A 16,615-nucleotide genomic window follows, 5' to 3' on the forward strand; every position below is an offset into this window, starting at 1 on the left:
CATTTGGAGATATAGCCAAAAATATCTGCCCAGGAGTTGGGGGTCAGCTGAGCCACCCCAATGTTAAAACCATCTAGAACCTCCACAACGAAGGGGTGTGGAGGGAATCTCATGCCTAGCTTAATGGCTGCGGCATAAACTGGGAATTCTCCCTCAGCGAGCAAGCTAACGGTCAAGTCAAGACCGGCCGGCACGCGCATTTGGTACCCTTCCCCCATACAGAGATCGTCCCTCATTTTGGCTCCATGCCTATCTAGCCACCTCATCCAGCCAATGTCTGGGTGAATCTCCGAAGGAAGCAGCTGGGCTTCTTCCCGACCTCTGGGCCTAATGGGCAGGGGAGCAACCTCTTGCTCTTCGGCAGCCGACGGCAATGGAGCGACGCTCGACTCCCCCACTGACTGGCTCGTTGTACCCCCTGACGAGCTTGCCGTTTTTTCCTCCTCAGCCTCGACATATTCGTCGATCTCTTGAAAGAGATCGACATATTCTACGTCAGCTGCCGGGGCGGTGGAAGAATATCTCTCCCTAGGGGGCGTGGATGCTTCCTCCCGCAAGCGCAGGCGAGTAGGATCTGCCGTCTGCTTGGTTCTAGCCATGCCTTCTGCATAGTGAACGAAGCACGGCTTAGGGGTGAACAACAATGAAGAAAAAGACGTGATTGGGCGTCCGTCCCGATAAAAGACGAGCGGCGTAAAGATCTCAGTTAAAACTATCAAACCCTTACCTAGTACTAGGGTGCCGGGCGCTAGCAAGGATAAAAATGACGAGGGGATAACAAAAACAAGAAAGAAAGGAGAAAACTAACCTTGAAAGATCTGTGAAGTACTTGGTGAAGAACAGGTTGAGTTTGATGAAGAACAGGTTGAGTTTGATGAAGAACAGGTTGAGTTTGGTGAAGAACAAGTTGAGTCTCGCGGTGGCCGGAAATCGCCTGCTGGTGGTGGAAATACGCCGGAAATCGCCTGTGTATAGTTCTGTGAAAATGAAATGTAAAAAATGAAATTTACCCCTCCCCCCTTATATGTAGGGAAGGGCAAAAAGGAGAAAAGTGACACGTGTCACTATCTCAACACTTGTTCCAAAGGCGAAGCTGCAAATCAAAGGTCAAGAAGCGATATCCGGAAAATTGTTTCCAGAAATGCCCTCTTGAGGGGCAAATGTTGTGGGCAAAATTACCGTGCCTTCGTGTACCAATGAGGATGTGACACATGGCACGTATTACGCCCCGTAAGCAGAAACCATACGAAGTCTACTCCGGAGCATGGGTATCAATCTATGTACCTGCAATGTATATGTATTCGTATCTATGTATGTATAAATGTATGTATTGTACCTACACCCAAAAAGGGGCTTAAGTAGTAAGTATCCTACGGAGTATAAATACGCACAATAGGCCCAAATAGCCCACTATTGCCTAAAAGGGCCAGTAAACTGTAAGAAGGAAGGACACGTGTCCTCCCCTCATACCTCAGCCAATCATGTTAAAGGAATATTAGGTTATTCCCACAAAAACCTAGTACTATAAATAGCCCCACTTCCCTAGAAAAAGGGGTCACAATCAATACAATCAAGAACATTTTACTGCTCTGCCTTCTCTCTACTTTCTCTCTCTAAAGATAGACTCTTGCTAAAACCTTAACTACCGGAAACCTCCAAGTCTAAATCTCCCGGAAAAACCCCACAACAATTAGTATTATTATATTTTGTTTGTTAAAAAATGTTTGTTTGCTTAATATATCACATCTTTTGTTGATAGTTATGTTGATCAAAGATTTAAAGATTGAAAACTACCGAACATTAAATGGTTTTTTAGATTCATACTATTGAAACACAAGCACTAGTATTTTAAAAATAACTAGCTTTTGGGCCCGAGCTATGCTCCGGGATACTACATTAGTATTTCATTGATTTTTTTTTTTGAAGTGATAACATGAAACATGTCATATTTTAGTGGTAAAAGTTTTATTATTTAGATTCAAACTTGCGGGTTCAAACCTTATTCAAACCATATTTTTATTTATATTTAATATATGAAGATTACATGTGCTTAAGTTTTACTTTATAACTAAATCTAGATACACTTTTTGATAAAATCTGAACCTTGGCTTTTCAACAAGACATTAAAATAACAAAATATACTCTGTAATATGTTCACTCTCTAAACCTATATAAATGTCTCATTTTTCATTGATCGGAGATACTTAGCAAAGGAATAAGATAGGTGAAACTTGATTGATTAAAGTTGAATTATTAAACAAAAAAAAAAGATATTGGATACAGGGGCAAAAATTAGGAGGGGTTGGCATGACCCCATGATATGTTTAAGTATTAAATATGCACTATAAAAGCATATGTCTAATATAGCTCAAGTGGTTATTTTCCTTAAAAATTTGACCCCCTATGTATAATTTCTGGTTCCGCCATTGATTGGATAAAGAAACATTTAAATGGGAAAATACATTGTGAATTTGTGATACATTAGGATGTTTGATTTGTTTAAGATTTCTTACCTGGTGAATTTATTTGAACTTGCTAGCATGAATTGAAGTCGGTTAGGTAAAGGAAAATAAATTTCACAATATTGTGATTCGCTCGTAGTTAGAAATCTCAGATGTTAAATTGGTGCTGATGACCCCCAAAAAGAAAGTCAAATTCCAAGTATGAAATTAAGTGAGGTCGACCTATAGCGGTATTTGTTCCTCGTATGTCATAGACAAGTTGACAAGTCATCATTTTCATCAACGTCGCCGCATTGCCATTCTCCTCGCGCACCATGTGTCGTCATTGTTGAGTTTGTGGGTGCATCAGGGCATTTGGGCTCTACAAATGTTCACGTTTGGGTTTTAACTTTAACTTTTGAGTCCAATTAAAAAAAAAAAAAAAAAAAAACCCTTTTATATCATTTGAGGTATCTAAGTATTAGACATGTCAAACGAGTTAATTCGGATTATTAAAATATTTACTTTCGGATTCGGGTTAATTTGGGTCGGTCATTTTCAGGTTAGGATTTACGGAGTACAAATGTTATCTTAAAAGCCATAACTTTCGGGTATAGGTCGACCCAACGGGTGAGAGATTTAAAAGCGTATTATATTTTCATAAATTTGGTAATAATAAAAAAAAAAAAAAAAAAAAGCGCATAAAATAACAAATTTTAATACACAAGTTTATATTTTGTCCAATTCAACCATTAAATGGGCTATAATTCATCAAAATCAAATTACACCTAACAACAGTAACAATAAGTCATAACAATTTTGTTTAATGTTCATAAAATCTCATTTAAATAACAATTTTCAATCGGCCGGGTCAAAAGGGGCTCGGTTAGATTTTGACCCATTATTTTGCGGGTTGTTTGGGTTTTGAACAAATCGGGTTTGGGGTTATAATATTGTTAAAACTTGAAACTCTATGTTGTCACATGTGAGTTGTCCACATTGGATAAAGATGAGAGAAAATACCACCTTATAAGCTTATGGAGACACTCTCATACCGCAAATTTTTGGATGTATCCGGATACCGCCAGAGTTGGATGTACCCACATCCAAAACGACGTAGTTTTATGTTGTTTAAGATGAACATTAATATACTGGTATGAAAATTAACATTTACTATTTCGGAAATGAACATTTATTTATTTATTTGGAAATGAACATTTACTATTTCGGAAATGAACATTTATTTATTTATTTGTAAATGAACATTTATCTACTCATTCGAATATGAAGGTTTATCCAATTATTTGACAATCCTCATTTATTCAACCAATTTAGAAATGCATTTATCTACTGATTGTGAAATGAGTATTTACTAATTTTAAAATGCACTTAGTTATTGCATTACGATGTTATTACTTTGAACATATGTTTACAATATCTCGAAATAAAATCCTTATAGAACACCGTTGGATTTTGAATTTGTCCGATTGTTGGTTCTACACATTGATGCTTCTGAGCTTGTTCATCCTAGTCATTAACTCAAGAAGATTGGCATTATTTCATTTCTGGACAATTAGGCATTACATTTATGTGTAGTAGTTATTAAGATTAAGGTGTAGAAACTTTGTGTTTTGGTTCATAAGTTTATCTGTTTTGCACCTTCTCTATATTAATCAAAAAAAATTGTAATGGTCTAAAGTCAGGATCAGTCGGCAAGCTAAACAACTTCTAAGAGGAGAGACTTGCAGATTATCTACATTTTTCTTGTGAACAACCAACTCTATTCTTCTATAGGATGAAAGACTACAAAAGAAAATGACCGCAATTGAAAATATTGATAATTCCTTCAAATTCTTCCGGTGTCAATTTGGTATTGTTTACATAAGTGGACTTAATAGAACAATACGAACAAATAATACAAAAGGTATGAACAAATAAAATAAAAAGTATGAACATGCAAATTCATTATGAACATTAACCAGATGATTATTATGAACAAAAAATAAACAAGGAACAAACAATTCAACAAAAAAGAACAAACAATATAAAAAAGAACATAAAATTCCAGAAGAAAGAACAAACAATACAACAATTGTGAACAATTATGAACAATTTTATGATGAATTTAAAAAAACAATATGAAAGAACAAACAGTACAACAAGAAAGAACAAACAATACAAAAAGAAAGAATAAACAATACTGGCACTTGTAAAAATATAAAAGATCAATGAAGAGTTTAATTTTATTATAAACATTAACCATATGATTATTATAAACAAACAAATAAACAAGAAAAAACAAACAATATAAAAAAGAACATAAAATTCCAGAAGAAAAAAACAAACAATACAACAATAAGTTTGATGAATGAATTTTGAAAACAAGAACAAACAGTACAACATGAAAGAACAAACAATACAAAAAGAAAGAATAATCAATAATGGCGCTTGTAAAAACATAAAAGATTAATGAAGATTTAATTTCATTATGAACATTAACCATATGATTATTATAAACAAATAAATAAACAAGAAAGAACAAACGATATAAAAAAGAACATAAAATTCCAGAAGAAAGAACAAAAAATACAACAATTATGAAATTTTGATGATAAATTTAAAAAACAACATGAAAGAACAAACAATACAACAAGAAAGAACAAACAGTACAACAAGAAAGAACAAACAGTCGACAAAAAAGAACAAACAATGTAGGCGTGTCGTTTTTTGGGGTACAGCCAGCTCTGTACCCGGGTACAGCAGTTAGGGGTTACTCTCATACTACCGATTGATTTTAGTGTGGAATCTCCATTGGGCTTATAAGTGGACCAAATTCTCCTCCTTATTGTCCAAGCCCATTTAATATTTCTCAAAAATTTAACAAATATCTTGTTCAAAATCCAGTATTTTCGGTCAAGTAGGGTCTATTATTGACAAGTATAGCTAATGCACAACTTTAACCATTAACACTTTTAATTATATTTTAATCTAATTATAAAAATTGGTATTTCGAAAGTACAATATCGACACGAATCTAACAAAATCACATACTATATCCTAAATCAGAGAAGGAAATTTTTAGTACATCACCAAGATTAAGTAGGGAATATCGAGTTTAGGATAGACATTCACACTTCACAGGCCTGATTTTATAGCAGAATCAATATGTTCATTTCATATACTTATACAGTTATACACAAACACTGATCATGATGTACATTATTTATTCAGACAAAGTCGTCGAGAAAAAGGACACTGTACATCCCATATCAGACGAGGAATCACAGGCTCGATTTTACAGCAGCATCAATATGTTCGCCGAGAGTTCCAGAAAGAGTCTCCACAAGATTGAGTAGGAACATGTCTGAACCATGTTTAGCCAACAACGATACAGACACAGGAAGATCATCATACAATCCTAGCGGTATACTTACCTGCAAAAGAAAGGGATATTCTAATCATGAAAGTTAAGGGAGACGAATACATGAATGAAGCTTTTGATGCCTTATCCTTTCTTGTGAGAGAGGAAGAACCTGACAAAATCCAGATACCCCGGCAATGGAGAGTAAGCTAAAAGCTCTAGCTCGAAAGGTTTCCAAAGTGGACGCCTCAGTCTGTAATTTTGGTGGTGGGCCTGGAACTGTCGGGATTGCAAGGATGCCAACATCCTGCAAATAGAGTACAAATCTAAGAGTAATTCAAGAAAATTGTAAGGAATCAGGAAATGATGAGAAGCTAAAGCATTCACCAATTTCAACAAAAGTTGCAGGTGGAACTAGAGCAGGATAGGTATTTTCATGTATTGGCAACTCTGAGTTATGAGGTAGAGTTACCAAAACAGAAGATGGAACTATTTATAGCAAGTCATAGGAGATTACCCCCAGGAGAGAAGAGAGGGCAGCACGCAATTCCGTCCTGACAGAGTGGCAAATGTCGATATTATCATCTTTAGCCCACACGGCCTCCCAAATTCGTTCCTTTAGTCCTGCTCCCAAATTTGGTTTGTTGGAAGAGACCCATTCGCCATGGTTAACCTTAAACTCATTTCTAGACTTCCATGTAAATTGAATTAGAGCAAGAAAATAGTACTCTGAAACATATTGTAATCAACTACTTGATTAAATTAGTACCGGACCAATTTACTAGCTAGCTTTACCTTTGTAGTATTCTCATAGCACTTGAAAGGGCTACCAAAGATGGTATGCTGTACACTTTTGTATCGTCACCCTGGTTCATGAAATGCTTTAGACTGGGAACATTGTCTTTGACATAGTCTCCAATGTCCATATATTTCAGAACCTGACCTGAAATAATTCGATGAGAACTGAAGTTACAAGACTTAGAGAAACAATATTTTCCATGACACCTGAGGTTTCACAATATGCTTTTGCATAGCATGCAGTCAGTCTAAGAAAGGACCTACATGCTGAAATTCCAGGAACTACTATGCTGCAAAAACAGACTTAATTACCTCCAAATGATTTCTCCACGGACTTGACAAGAACTTGTTTTACTCTATCAATTGGGATGTTTAGAAGTTTGAAGCAATCTTCAGCAACAATTATTTGACTCGGGGTCACAAGAGGATGATCAAGGGGTGGAAGTAGCACATTCCCTACTCTCTTCAAGATTGCTGGATCCCTAGCAAACCATCCTGAGATATAGCTTAATTTTCAATCAATGAAATGTGATTCAACACTAATTTAACTGCAGTTTCTGATGATCACAATAGAAACATGCTTAGCAAAAAGTACAGGTGTCGCCATATCAAACATTATACCGTAGTTCATGATCTATTGAAACTCTTGATTTTGGCATCTTGTACTTGCATCTCTAAGTTCAAGACAAAATGCTGTACAGGAAGCTACTCTAGCATAGAATTAGACTTTCCTTTCAAGATATCTAAAGTGCATTATTGCATTTTGTTTGACTTATCATATAGTGTAATCTTTACCAACTGTATCAAAACTCTGTGCCATAGGAATAACACCATCAACAGAGACAACCCCATGCGAAGGCCGAATTCCATATATTTTACAGAATGCTGCTGGGACTCTTACACTTCCTCCAGTGTCCGTACCTAAGGAAATGAAAGAATAACAGCTTATTTAATGGTAGCTGGTTACTTTTGAAAGACAAATGAACGGTTTTTCAAAAGTGAAAAATGACGCACCCAAAGAAAGATCTACAATGTTTGCGCCAACTGCAACAGCAGAACCACTAGAAGATCCCCCAGGAATGCGATCTGCTGCACATGGATTCTTAGGGGTGCCATAATGCATGTTTTCTCCGTTTATGCTGTCAAAGAAATTGGCAATTAATTGCTTAGGATTAGTTACATCATATAAATCTTGTAGATGATCATAAAGAAGACAAGCCATTGAAACTCATCATAGGAACTCTGAGGTTTTCGCCATTAAAAGGTATATGTCCAATTATCCATGGATTGTACGAAGTATTGGTTTGTATACACAAGTATCATAGATTGTTGTATACTTGTCGTCTATTGCGGTAATAAAAGTTATTCTCTTCATCTCAAATGAACCTCATTTGGACGCATGAATTCTACAAGTAATGATTGGATAAGCAACAAAGAATCAGAGGACAAAGATTATTGCATGGAACGAAAACTATTAAGCATTAAACAAGCACTTTTGTATAAGTATTTAGGAAAACTGCCATCCTTTTACAGAATGTTAAATCATCTCCAACATGTTACCTCCAAAACGCTACCAAGAATGTTCAAGAAGAAAGCTTTCTCTGGCTTTTCGACATCTCATAGCAGTTGGAGACAATAGAAATGCTGACAGTAAACTCACTATAAAACTTTTAGCTCAACTTTAAATCTGTTGAAGTTCAGTGCTACTTCAGCTCGTTAGTAATCTGGATTGTTACAAAGACTTTCTTCATCAAGCTCATCTATAACCCTTTTGATATATCATCATACTTCAGCAAAGAAAATACAGTCCACTAGCCACAAGGCCCACAACCAATAAACAGACTGAAAATCTGTATTCTATCGTATACACAGAAAAATCATTTAGCAAAAATGTGAAACGTTTAGGTACACCGTACACCACACAATTAAGAATCAAATTAGCAAGAATATACAGTTGAAATAATTGCAATATTTACATACACAACCTCACAAGAAGCTGCATATTAAAGTCCATTTGCATAATCAGACAGATTATCATAATCGTAACTCGAAAATTGAAAGACCAACCTGTAAGCCATTTCATCCATGACAGTTTTACCAACACAAGTAGCACCTGCCTTTAAGAGAGCCAAAACAGCAGGAGCTGTGGATTTGGCTGGTGTATGAGTTCTTGCCCAATCAGGATTCCCAAACCCAGTTACAAACCCTTCCAAATCAAATCTGCCCTTCCAAACACAAAAAACTTATCAAAATCATCCAATAAAATGGATAATTAGAAAACTATAGTATAGAATTGGGTTCAAATCAAGGAAAACCAAGAAATGGGAACTTATAATTGTAAAGTTACAAGTATATTCTTGAATCAAATGCAATTAAATTTATCATATTGGATGCATTAAACTAAATAAAGTTCCAAACTTTCAGTTAGAAAATTTATAAAACAAACCCCAAAACTAATCAATTTAACTTCTTTTTGCAATTTGGGTTATGAATAAAAAGAAAATCATCAAATAATTGGAGGGTAGATGACTAAAAAAGCTAATATACATTAAGATTATGTGAAAATTGTGAAGGTACTTACATATCTTTGACAGCAAAAGTGAGACCAGCTAAAGGAAGCTCCCCAGAAGAAGAAAATGGAGGCAGTGTGAACTTCTCCATGAAAGCTCCATTGTCTGACTCCATCTCTCTCTTTCTCTCGGAAGATACCACTCAGGCAGTCAGGTAGAAGAAGAAGTGTACGGTATAACTGTATATGCAATCAAATCCACTCAGATGTCAGGGCTTTGTTCTCATTGATAAAAATTGGAAATAGCGAGTACGGAGTGAGTAGTGTCAAATATGACTAAATTGTAAGGTGAAACAAAGGAATAACCTTATCTAAAAATAGTTGTGCGAGATGGGGTGAAGACTAAAGAGTTACTGACCTCGAGTCGTATTTTCCCCGTACAGTACATATAGTCGGACGACCTCTTAGCAGACGGCGACCTCTAGGGCTCTTGCTATACAAGAACTCTACCTAGCCAATGTAATACGGAGTAAGGAGTAACATAAACCCCTCAAAAACATACGACCGGTAAGAAAAATATCCTCACCCTAGTTTTAATATGTGTATTGTGTCACAACAATACAATATGCATGCATACACACCCTAGTTTTAATGTGAGACCATTGAACTTTGGTTCTTTTGAAATGCCTACTCCACATACTCTTGGAGTCTTGTCATTGAAAATTTTGTCAAGGGAATGCAATTTTTGTGCACTCTGTATTTCTACACTGAACAAATGCATCAAATATACAAATTACAGAGTTTAGAAGCAAAAGGGTAACAATTTTCAGTCTTTCATCACAAAGGTCATCATTGTACAATCATACTAACCCTACACAAAAGCTTAAAAAAAACAAAGGATAAAATTGATTGTACAAGGAGATGATATGTATTTCCAACTTCCCACGTCACGTGAACTGCCAAGTGCTATGCAAGTTTATCTTCTGTCCAGTCAACCTCATCTGAGTCATCATCAATAAAATATAGGCAAGGAGCTATTGGCTCACACTCCGTGCTAGTTCGTTCATTATCCTCTGAGGTTTCCTCAGATTTCTTCCAACCTAAACACCTTCTATAAGCTTTATCAAAGGCCTCGACAGTTAAACCTGAGGCGAGAAATAATTCAACCTCGTCCACAAACCGCTTGGTTCTAGCCGTAAGGAAAGGCATTGCAGCATCAGCAACCAAAACCTTAAATTCTTCCTGTGTTCGATGCAGGGGATGTGTTTTTCCTTTGAGGTGATAGCTGAACAAGTAAACATATGCATGTTAGTTGCATAAGTAGTCAGTTAACTAATCTGTATTATTCCGTATATTGGCAAGACGGCTATAGCTAGAAATTATGCACCTTATTTACTGAATTGCACCTGAAAAATTATTGAAGATTACTATAAGTTACCTTCTTGAAAATGAGTGAATCACCCCAAGTATGTGATGCATAATGATTTCAACATCTTCTTCCTACAAGGAACAGCCAATTGGATAACTTTTAGCTGAATGCAAGTACATGCACACACAAAAAAAACTTCATAACAGCAAAGAAAGCAAAATATCAGGAATAAATAAATATTCCAGCAGACAGCTTAGAACTACTCTGTAACGCATAAGAAAGACGAGAATAAGAGACCTGTAACAGAGCTTGTAACTCCCTTTTCAACCACTTTTCAAGCCAGCTGTTCGGTTGAAGATACTTGTGCAACTTCCAATAGCGCTCAACTTTAAATGCATCACTTAAAAGACCTGATTCTGGTTCGGTGTAGTAACATTGTAATCTATACTTGTGATCCTTTGAAAAGAAAGTACTGCATATGCGTTGAGAAACTAGAATAAGTAAAGATAAATAGCAAATTACTTCCTTCAAAGAGTCAGACATATTAGAAAGTCAATATAAAGCAACCTGTCTCTGATACCTATTACCATTATTTTGGTTGATGAAATGCTGTTGAAATGTAATTCCATCATACCCATAAATGATAGAAAAGTTTTCAGTCTGCAAAATCAATAATATCCAGTTATCCACCAATTGTCAAGAAAACATGATCAGCAGGAGTGAAAATTTAATAAAGAATGACCAAGCAAATATGTGAGCAAATAAAACAACTACTACGTATTACTATAAAGTCAAAACTCAAATTGTAAAACCGCATGACAACTTCAGAGCACATTAGTATGATAGCCTCTTCAAAAGAGGAAGTGTTCCCTGAAACACTTAGTGCATGTTTCGTATGAGAAAATGGGAAACAAATAAGAAGGAAAACGGTATTATTAACAGTTACCATTATTAGTTGTTCCGTATAACTTAGAAAAGAAATCACTTGCGTAAATTTGGGGATTAAGGACAGGAGGGTAACAATTATGTTACCATAGAGTTGGGAAGGGTAACAAATGCATTGTATTACCACTTAAAACTGCTAGGAAAATTTGCCAATTACTACCTTGCTTGTTTGGGAGTTTGTGAATTACTACCTACATCTTTAAAAGTTGTCAATTACTACCTACATCTTTGACAATTGATGCAATTTACTACCTAGTTGTCATTTAATATATTTTATAACCAATTATATATTAATCAAGCTAATTACATATTAATTATTTTAATTAATAATTATTTTAAAAAAATAATATCACATATTACCCAAAAAGTTAACCCCACCCAAAAAATTCTTGTTGTTGTCGTGTACTCCTCCTTCCTCGAACAAAGCTGGAAAAAAATGAAGCTGGAAAATGTCTGCTCTTCAATTCCCTTCTGCTAAGTTCTTCTACATTGGCTAAAAAATGGTCCCCTAAATTAAGCATACCCCTATATACCCAAAGTGTTTAATTACCTCCTTAATTGACCAAAATACTTAAAAGCCCCAAACTTCCCCAAAACCCCCAATTTGATTGAAATAAGAACCCTTATTTACGAAATTAACAGTTGCAGAAAATCGGGCACACCTTAACAAAATTGGTGTCCACAAAATGTTGTTTTCCGGAGAACTGGAAAGGTAATACCAGTAGCACGAACAAGAATGGAATTTTGGTCGTTCGATAGGGAGAAGGAGCAAGAAGACTGAGGCTAGGCAAAATAAAAGGGATGATAATTTTAGGCTTTATAGCAAAACTTGAGCAGAAGGGAAGAAATCGAGTAGAATTGAAGAGTGGAGCAACGTCAAAGTCTCGAGGAAGAAGGAGACGATGAAGAGTATGAAGAGAGGATGAACGACGAACACCGAACTCGATCTATTAGCAGAACAATCGGGTTTTTTTCTTTTTTTAAGTTTTGGGTGGGGATTTTTTTGTTTTAGGTTTCAATTTATTAATTAAAAGGATTAATATATATAATTAGGGTGACTAATATATAATTAGTTAATTAATTAGTTAGAAAATAGATTTTATGACACCTAGGTAGTAATTGCCATCAACTGTTAAAGATGTAGGTAGTAATTGACAACTTTTAAATATATAGGTAGTAATTCGCAAACTAACAAACAAGCTAGGTAGTAATTGGCAAATTTTCCAAACTGCTATAACAAACATGCTCTTAGAAGGGAGTGGAAATCATAGAGAGACTCAAACTCAAGTCCATAACTTCCTATTAATCGCCCTTTTCGAAAACATCTTCTCATGGATCATTCAGAATCAAGAATCTCCGAAGACCACGTCGACATGGGTTGGTTTATGTAATTAAAGTAAACCACCATACTTACTTGTTACGGATTAATTTTCACCACCGATACAATTACATGGAGTATTGGGATTACGTCACCCATCCCAAAAAATCAATCCAGCAGTTTTTAGTAATACAGTATTCAAAACTAAGCTATTTTTCGCAATAAAACAGACACTGATCACTCTTAATCACAATCTTATACTAGAATTAATCCCCAAATCTGATAAGGGTAATTGTGTTAATTAGCCTCAATCATGCTACAATTCAGAAGTTGCTTGCATTTGGCCGGAGAATTAGTTAGTTAGCTGTTAGTTAGCTTCCTGATTTGAAGGGAATCTGTTAGAGTTTAGTTGTGATCATTTAGCTGCTGTCCATTTCTGTCAGCATATGTTCTTAGCAAGCAGGCTATAAATAGACTAAGTATAGGATGTAATCATTCATTCAATAATAACTCCAAAGATCATTCTTTCTCATCTCATGTTCTCTCTCTCTTTCTATATTACTGTTGTCAGAATTCTTGAAATTCTATCCCATATCTTAGCTATACAGGAAGGTTGCTTTCCCTGTATCAGTGGTATCAGAGCAAAACCAAGCAGCTGCTGCTAGGAATCTCTTAATCCACAAATGTTGGAGCTTCAAATGAGTTGCATTCCAACTGTTTGATATAAATGGAGTTAAGCCCATTATTGGGGTCTAAGTTTTACAAAAAATCACCAATTGGGATCTGATGTATCCACTTTATATAGAGTTTTTACCCCCGTCCATCATTGATTACTGGTCTTAATTGCGCCTGTGAGCCTTGTGTGAACTTTGTACATTACCGGGCAGGTCCCAATAGAGACTCCAATGGAGACTCTTAAACAGAAGTATGGTAAGGTTTTTGAAGATCCTGTAGATCTACCCCCTCATAGAGGTGTGCTGGATCATAGAATTCCATTAGAGATGGGTTAAGGTCCTGTTAACATTAGACCTTGCAGATATACAGTCAAACAAAGGGATGTCATAGAACTATTGATACAAGAGATGGTGAAAAGGAATTATCCAGAAATGCAGCCCTTTTGCATCTCATGTTATTCTAGTGAGGAAACTCTAAGTTCCACATTCCTGTTATTGATGATTTCATTGATGAATTGGTTGGGGCTGTCTTTACTAAACTTGATTTGAGGGCTGGATATATCAGTTAAGGGTACACGAGGGCGATGTTTTCAAAAATTGCATTTAATACTCACACTGGATATGAGTTTCTCGTAATGCATTTTTTGTCTTACCAATGCACCTGCATCTTTCCAAGGGTGGAAGAATGATGTTTTTAGACCCTTACTCAGAAAGTGTGTCTTGGTGTTCTTTGATGATATTATGGTTTACAGTAAAGACAGTGAAGACCATTTACAACACCCCTGTGATGTTTGAGCTTATGCAGAAGAATCAGATGTATGCAAACGCTGGTACATGTACTTTTACTACTGAAAAAGTGGAATATTTAAGGGATTTCATATAAGCAAAAGGGGTTAAGCCTGATCCAAAGCAAGTTTTAGCAATTTTAAGTTGGCATATTCCTAGTACCTTAAAAGATTTGAGAAGTTTGGTATTACAGGAAGTTTGTAAGGAACTACACCATTATTAGTAAAGAGTTAACTAACCTTCTCAAGATAAGGGGAATTTGTTGGAATCAGAAAGCACAAGGAGGCCTTCACTGAATACTGCCCTGACTACTGCACCAGTTCTAGCTGCTCCAGATTTTACGAAACCTTTTGTTTTGGAAATTGATGTATCTAAGTTTGGAATAGGTGCAGTCCTAATGCAAGAAACCACCCCTTGGCTTTTATTAGCAGATCTCTAGGTCCTAGATGGCAGAAATGGTCAGTCTATGAAAAGGAGCTGATAGCTATTGTTTTTGTTGTTCAGAGTGGGAACAATACTACTTTATAGTCAGAACTAATCAGAAAAGTTTAAAGTGGTTGCTACAACAGAAGATATCAACTCCATCATTTCAACAGTTTTGGTTGTCAAAACTCATGGGAGTTGACTATAAAATTCAGTACAAGAGTGCGAAGAAAATGTAGTTGTTGATGCCCTCTCTAGTGTTCAAGGTTCAGAGATCCTGTTTATGGCTATCTTTGTGGTCTCTTCAGATTTGAAAGACATGATCAGAAATAGCTATCAACTAGATGTCAATACTAATAACATCTAGGAACAATTACAAGATAGTGTACTTGTGCCTAATTTTAGCATCCAAGACGGCTTACTCAAAAGGAAAACAGGATTGTGATTGGAAATGGTGATAATTTAAAGCTCAAACTACTTCGATGGCAACATGCATCTCCTAAGTATGAGCATTCAGGAAGAGATATTACACTGAAGAAAGGTAAGGGCTTGTTCCGTGGGAACACAAATTCTTATTTACAATGGTTGTACAATAATTATTGTATAACGGAGTAAAAGTTAACTCAAAATGCTTAAAAGTTATGCTTATATAGGTAAAAGTTATCTATTTTTTAGTGATAAATTTTTTCATTTTAATAAAACTTATTTCTTCAAAATCTCTAATAATGTATAAAATTAATCATTTAATCCTTTAAAATGTTTATCTATCAACTTTTTTTACTAATATAAAAGTTAATCAAAAATAGGTTAAAGTTACAAAAAAATGGGTTAAAGTTATTTTGGTGTACAATAAATTTATTGTACACCTAGTGCGCGCGATACTTTTTGAAGCAGTAAAACCCTAGATGAAAACATAAAGACCGAGTCCCAAATAAATAATTATCTTCCCCAATTTAATTAAGAAATAATAATAGCAAAGTGAAGGAAGATAAATTGATGAATAAGTACCTTGCATAAAGGACACTTGACGGAGGATGATTGGCGCAAAGAAGACGACCTGCTTGAAACCACTTGAGTCCAACGAACAATGCATTTGTAGCAAAATGTATCTGCAAATTCACAACAAAACTAACACCAAGTTAATTAACCAGTAATATAACGAATTTAATTACGAAATTATGCAGAATTTGAAGAGAAGATTGAGTTGGAGAGGCATACGGAAGCATTGATCTAGATAGGAGTCTTGAGAAAGGAGTCCGAGACAGATCGGGCATGGGTTCGGGTTCAGGTTCGGGATACAGGGACTGCCTCCTTCTTCGTCGTCTTTCATGGCTTCTTCCTGCTCCATCTCTTTGCTTCAATGGCTTTTCCCAACAGAACTCCCTTTCTTCGAGTAAATTCTTTTTTCCCCCGGTGCGAATTAGTTGTGACAAAGGTGATAATTATGGTCCCGCTTAGTTCATTTCCTTTCTCCTGGTCTAATCTCATCTGATTTAAAACATGTTTTTTTTATCTAATTTGATTTTTTTAAATTAAGATTGAAAAAACTACAATTAATATTAAGAGCGATTTCCTTCAATACTTCAATATTGTTTAAACAACGTCAAATTTCCAAAATGCGTCACTTTTTAACTTAATTAGATTTTGATTCTATTAAATTGTTAGCTTAAAATAAAGTTCTTATATATACGAACTGCTACGGAGTATATTTTATATATTAGATTAGATTAGTTTTTAATTTTGGATTAGATTTCATTTTAGATTTATTTTTTAATTTTTAGAGTGTTTTTTTTTATGAAATTATATACGCGTAATACTAATTATTAATTAATTAAAATATCTACATAGTATATAATTATTTATCTACATGGCACTCGGCTTTTTTAATTCAAAAATAATTTCAAAATCTTATTTTTTCATTGGCCGAAACCATTAGATTTCTTACGTGGCGCTCTAATATTGGATTAATGTTTGATTTTGGATTGAATTTT

General features: G+C 35.3%; 2 protein-coding genes across 4 annotated transcripts; both read right to left on the reverse strand.

The window, feature by feature from the left end:
• Positions 1 to 5,476: 5,476 nt before the first annotated feature.
• Positions 5,477 to 9,730, reverse strand: LOC110786200 (amidase 1). Of its 3 annotated transcripts, XM_056841414.1 has the most exons (10): positions 9,528 to 9,730; positions 9,182 to 9,349; positions 8,668 to 8,820; positions 7,615 to 7,739; positions 7,396 to 7,521; positions 6,913 to 7,095; positions 6,598 to 6,745; positions 6,320 to 6,488; positions 5,975 to 6,109; positions 5,477 to 5,875 (listed from the first exon to the last, which is right to left on the reverse strand). In XM_056841414.1, the coding sequence occupies exons 2-10, from the start codon at positions 9,283 to 9,285 to the stop codon at positions 5,723 to 5,725; spliced, it is 1,296 nt and encodes a 431-aa protein (XP_056697392.1). In that variant the 5' UTR covers positions 9,286 to 9,349; positions 9,528 to 9,730; the 3' UTR covers positions 5,477 to 5,722. The 3 variants fall into 3 exon arrangements, with proteins under 3 accessions (XP_056697392.1, XP_021846432.1, XP_056697393.1); XM_021990740.2 differs by lacking the exon at positions 9,528 to 9,730 and having other exon boundaries at positions 9,182 to 9,452; XM_056841415.1 differs by lacking the exon at positions 9,528 to 9,730 and having other exon boundaries at positions 5,767 to 5,895; positions 9,182 to 9,436.
• Positions 9,731 to 9,868: 138 nt separating this feature from the next.
• Positions 9,869 to 16,075, reverse strand: LOC110786201 (uncharacterized). The gene is made up of 6 exons (XM_021990741.2): positions 15,843 to 16,075; positions 15,633 to 15,733; positions 11,059 to 11,138; positions 10,776 to 10,950; positions 10,548 to 10,609; positions 9,869 to 10,394 (listed from the first exon to the last, which is right to left on the reverse strand). The coding sequence occupies exons 1-6, from the start codon at positions 15,970 to 15,972 to the stop codon at positions 10,076 to 10,078; spliced, it is 867 nt and encodes a 288-aa protein (XP_021846433.1). The 5' UTR covers positions 15,973 to 16,075; the 3' UTR covers positions 9,869 to 10,075.
• Between the last annotated feature and the right edge of the window lie 540 nt (positions 16,076 to 16,615).

The sequence above is a fragment of the Spinacia oleracea genome, chromosome 4 (assembly GCF_020520425.1).
Source record: "Spinacia oleracea cultivar Varoflay chromosome 4, BTI_SOV_V1, whole genome shotgun sequence".
In the NCBI taxonomy this organism is placed as follows: Eukaryota; Viridiplantae; Streptophyta; class Magnoliopsida; order Caryophyllales; family Amaranthaceae; genus Spinacia; species Spinacia oleracea.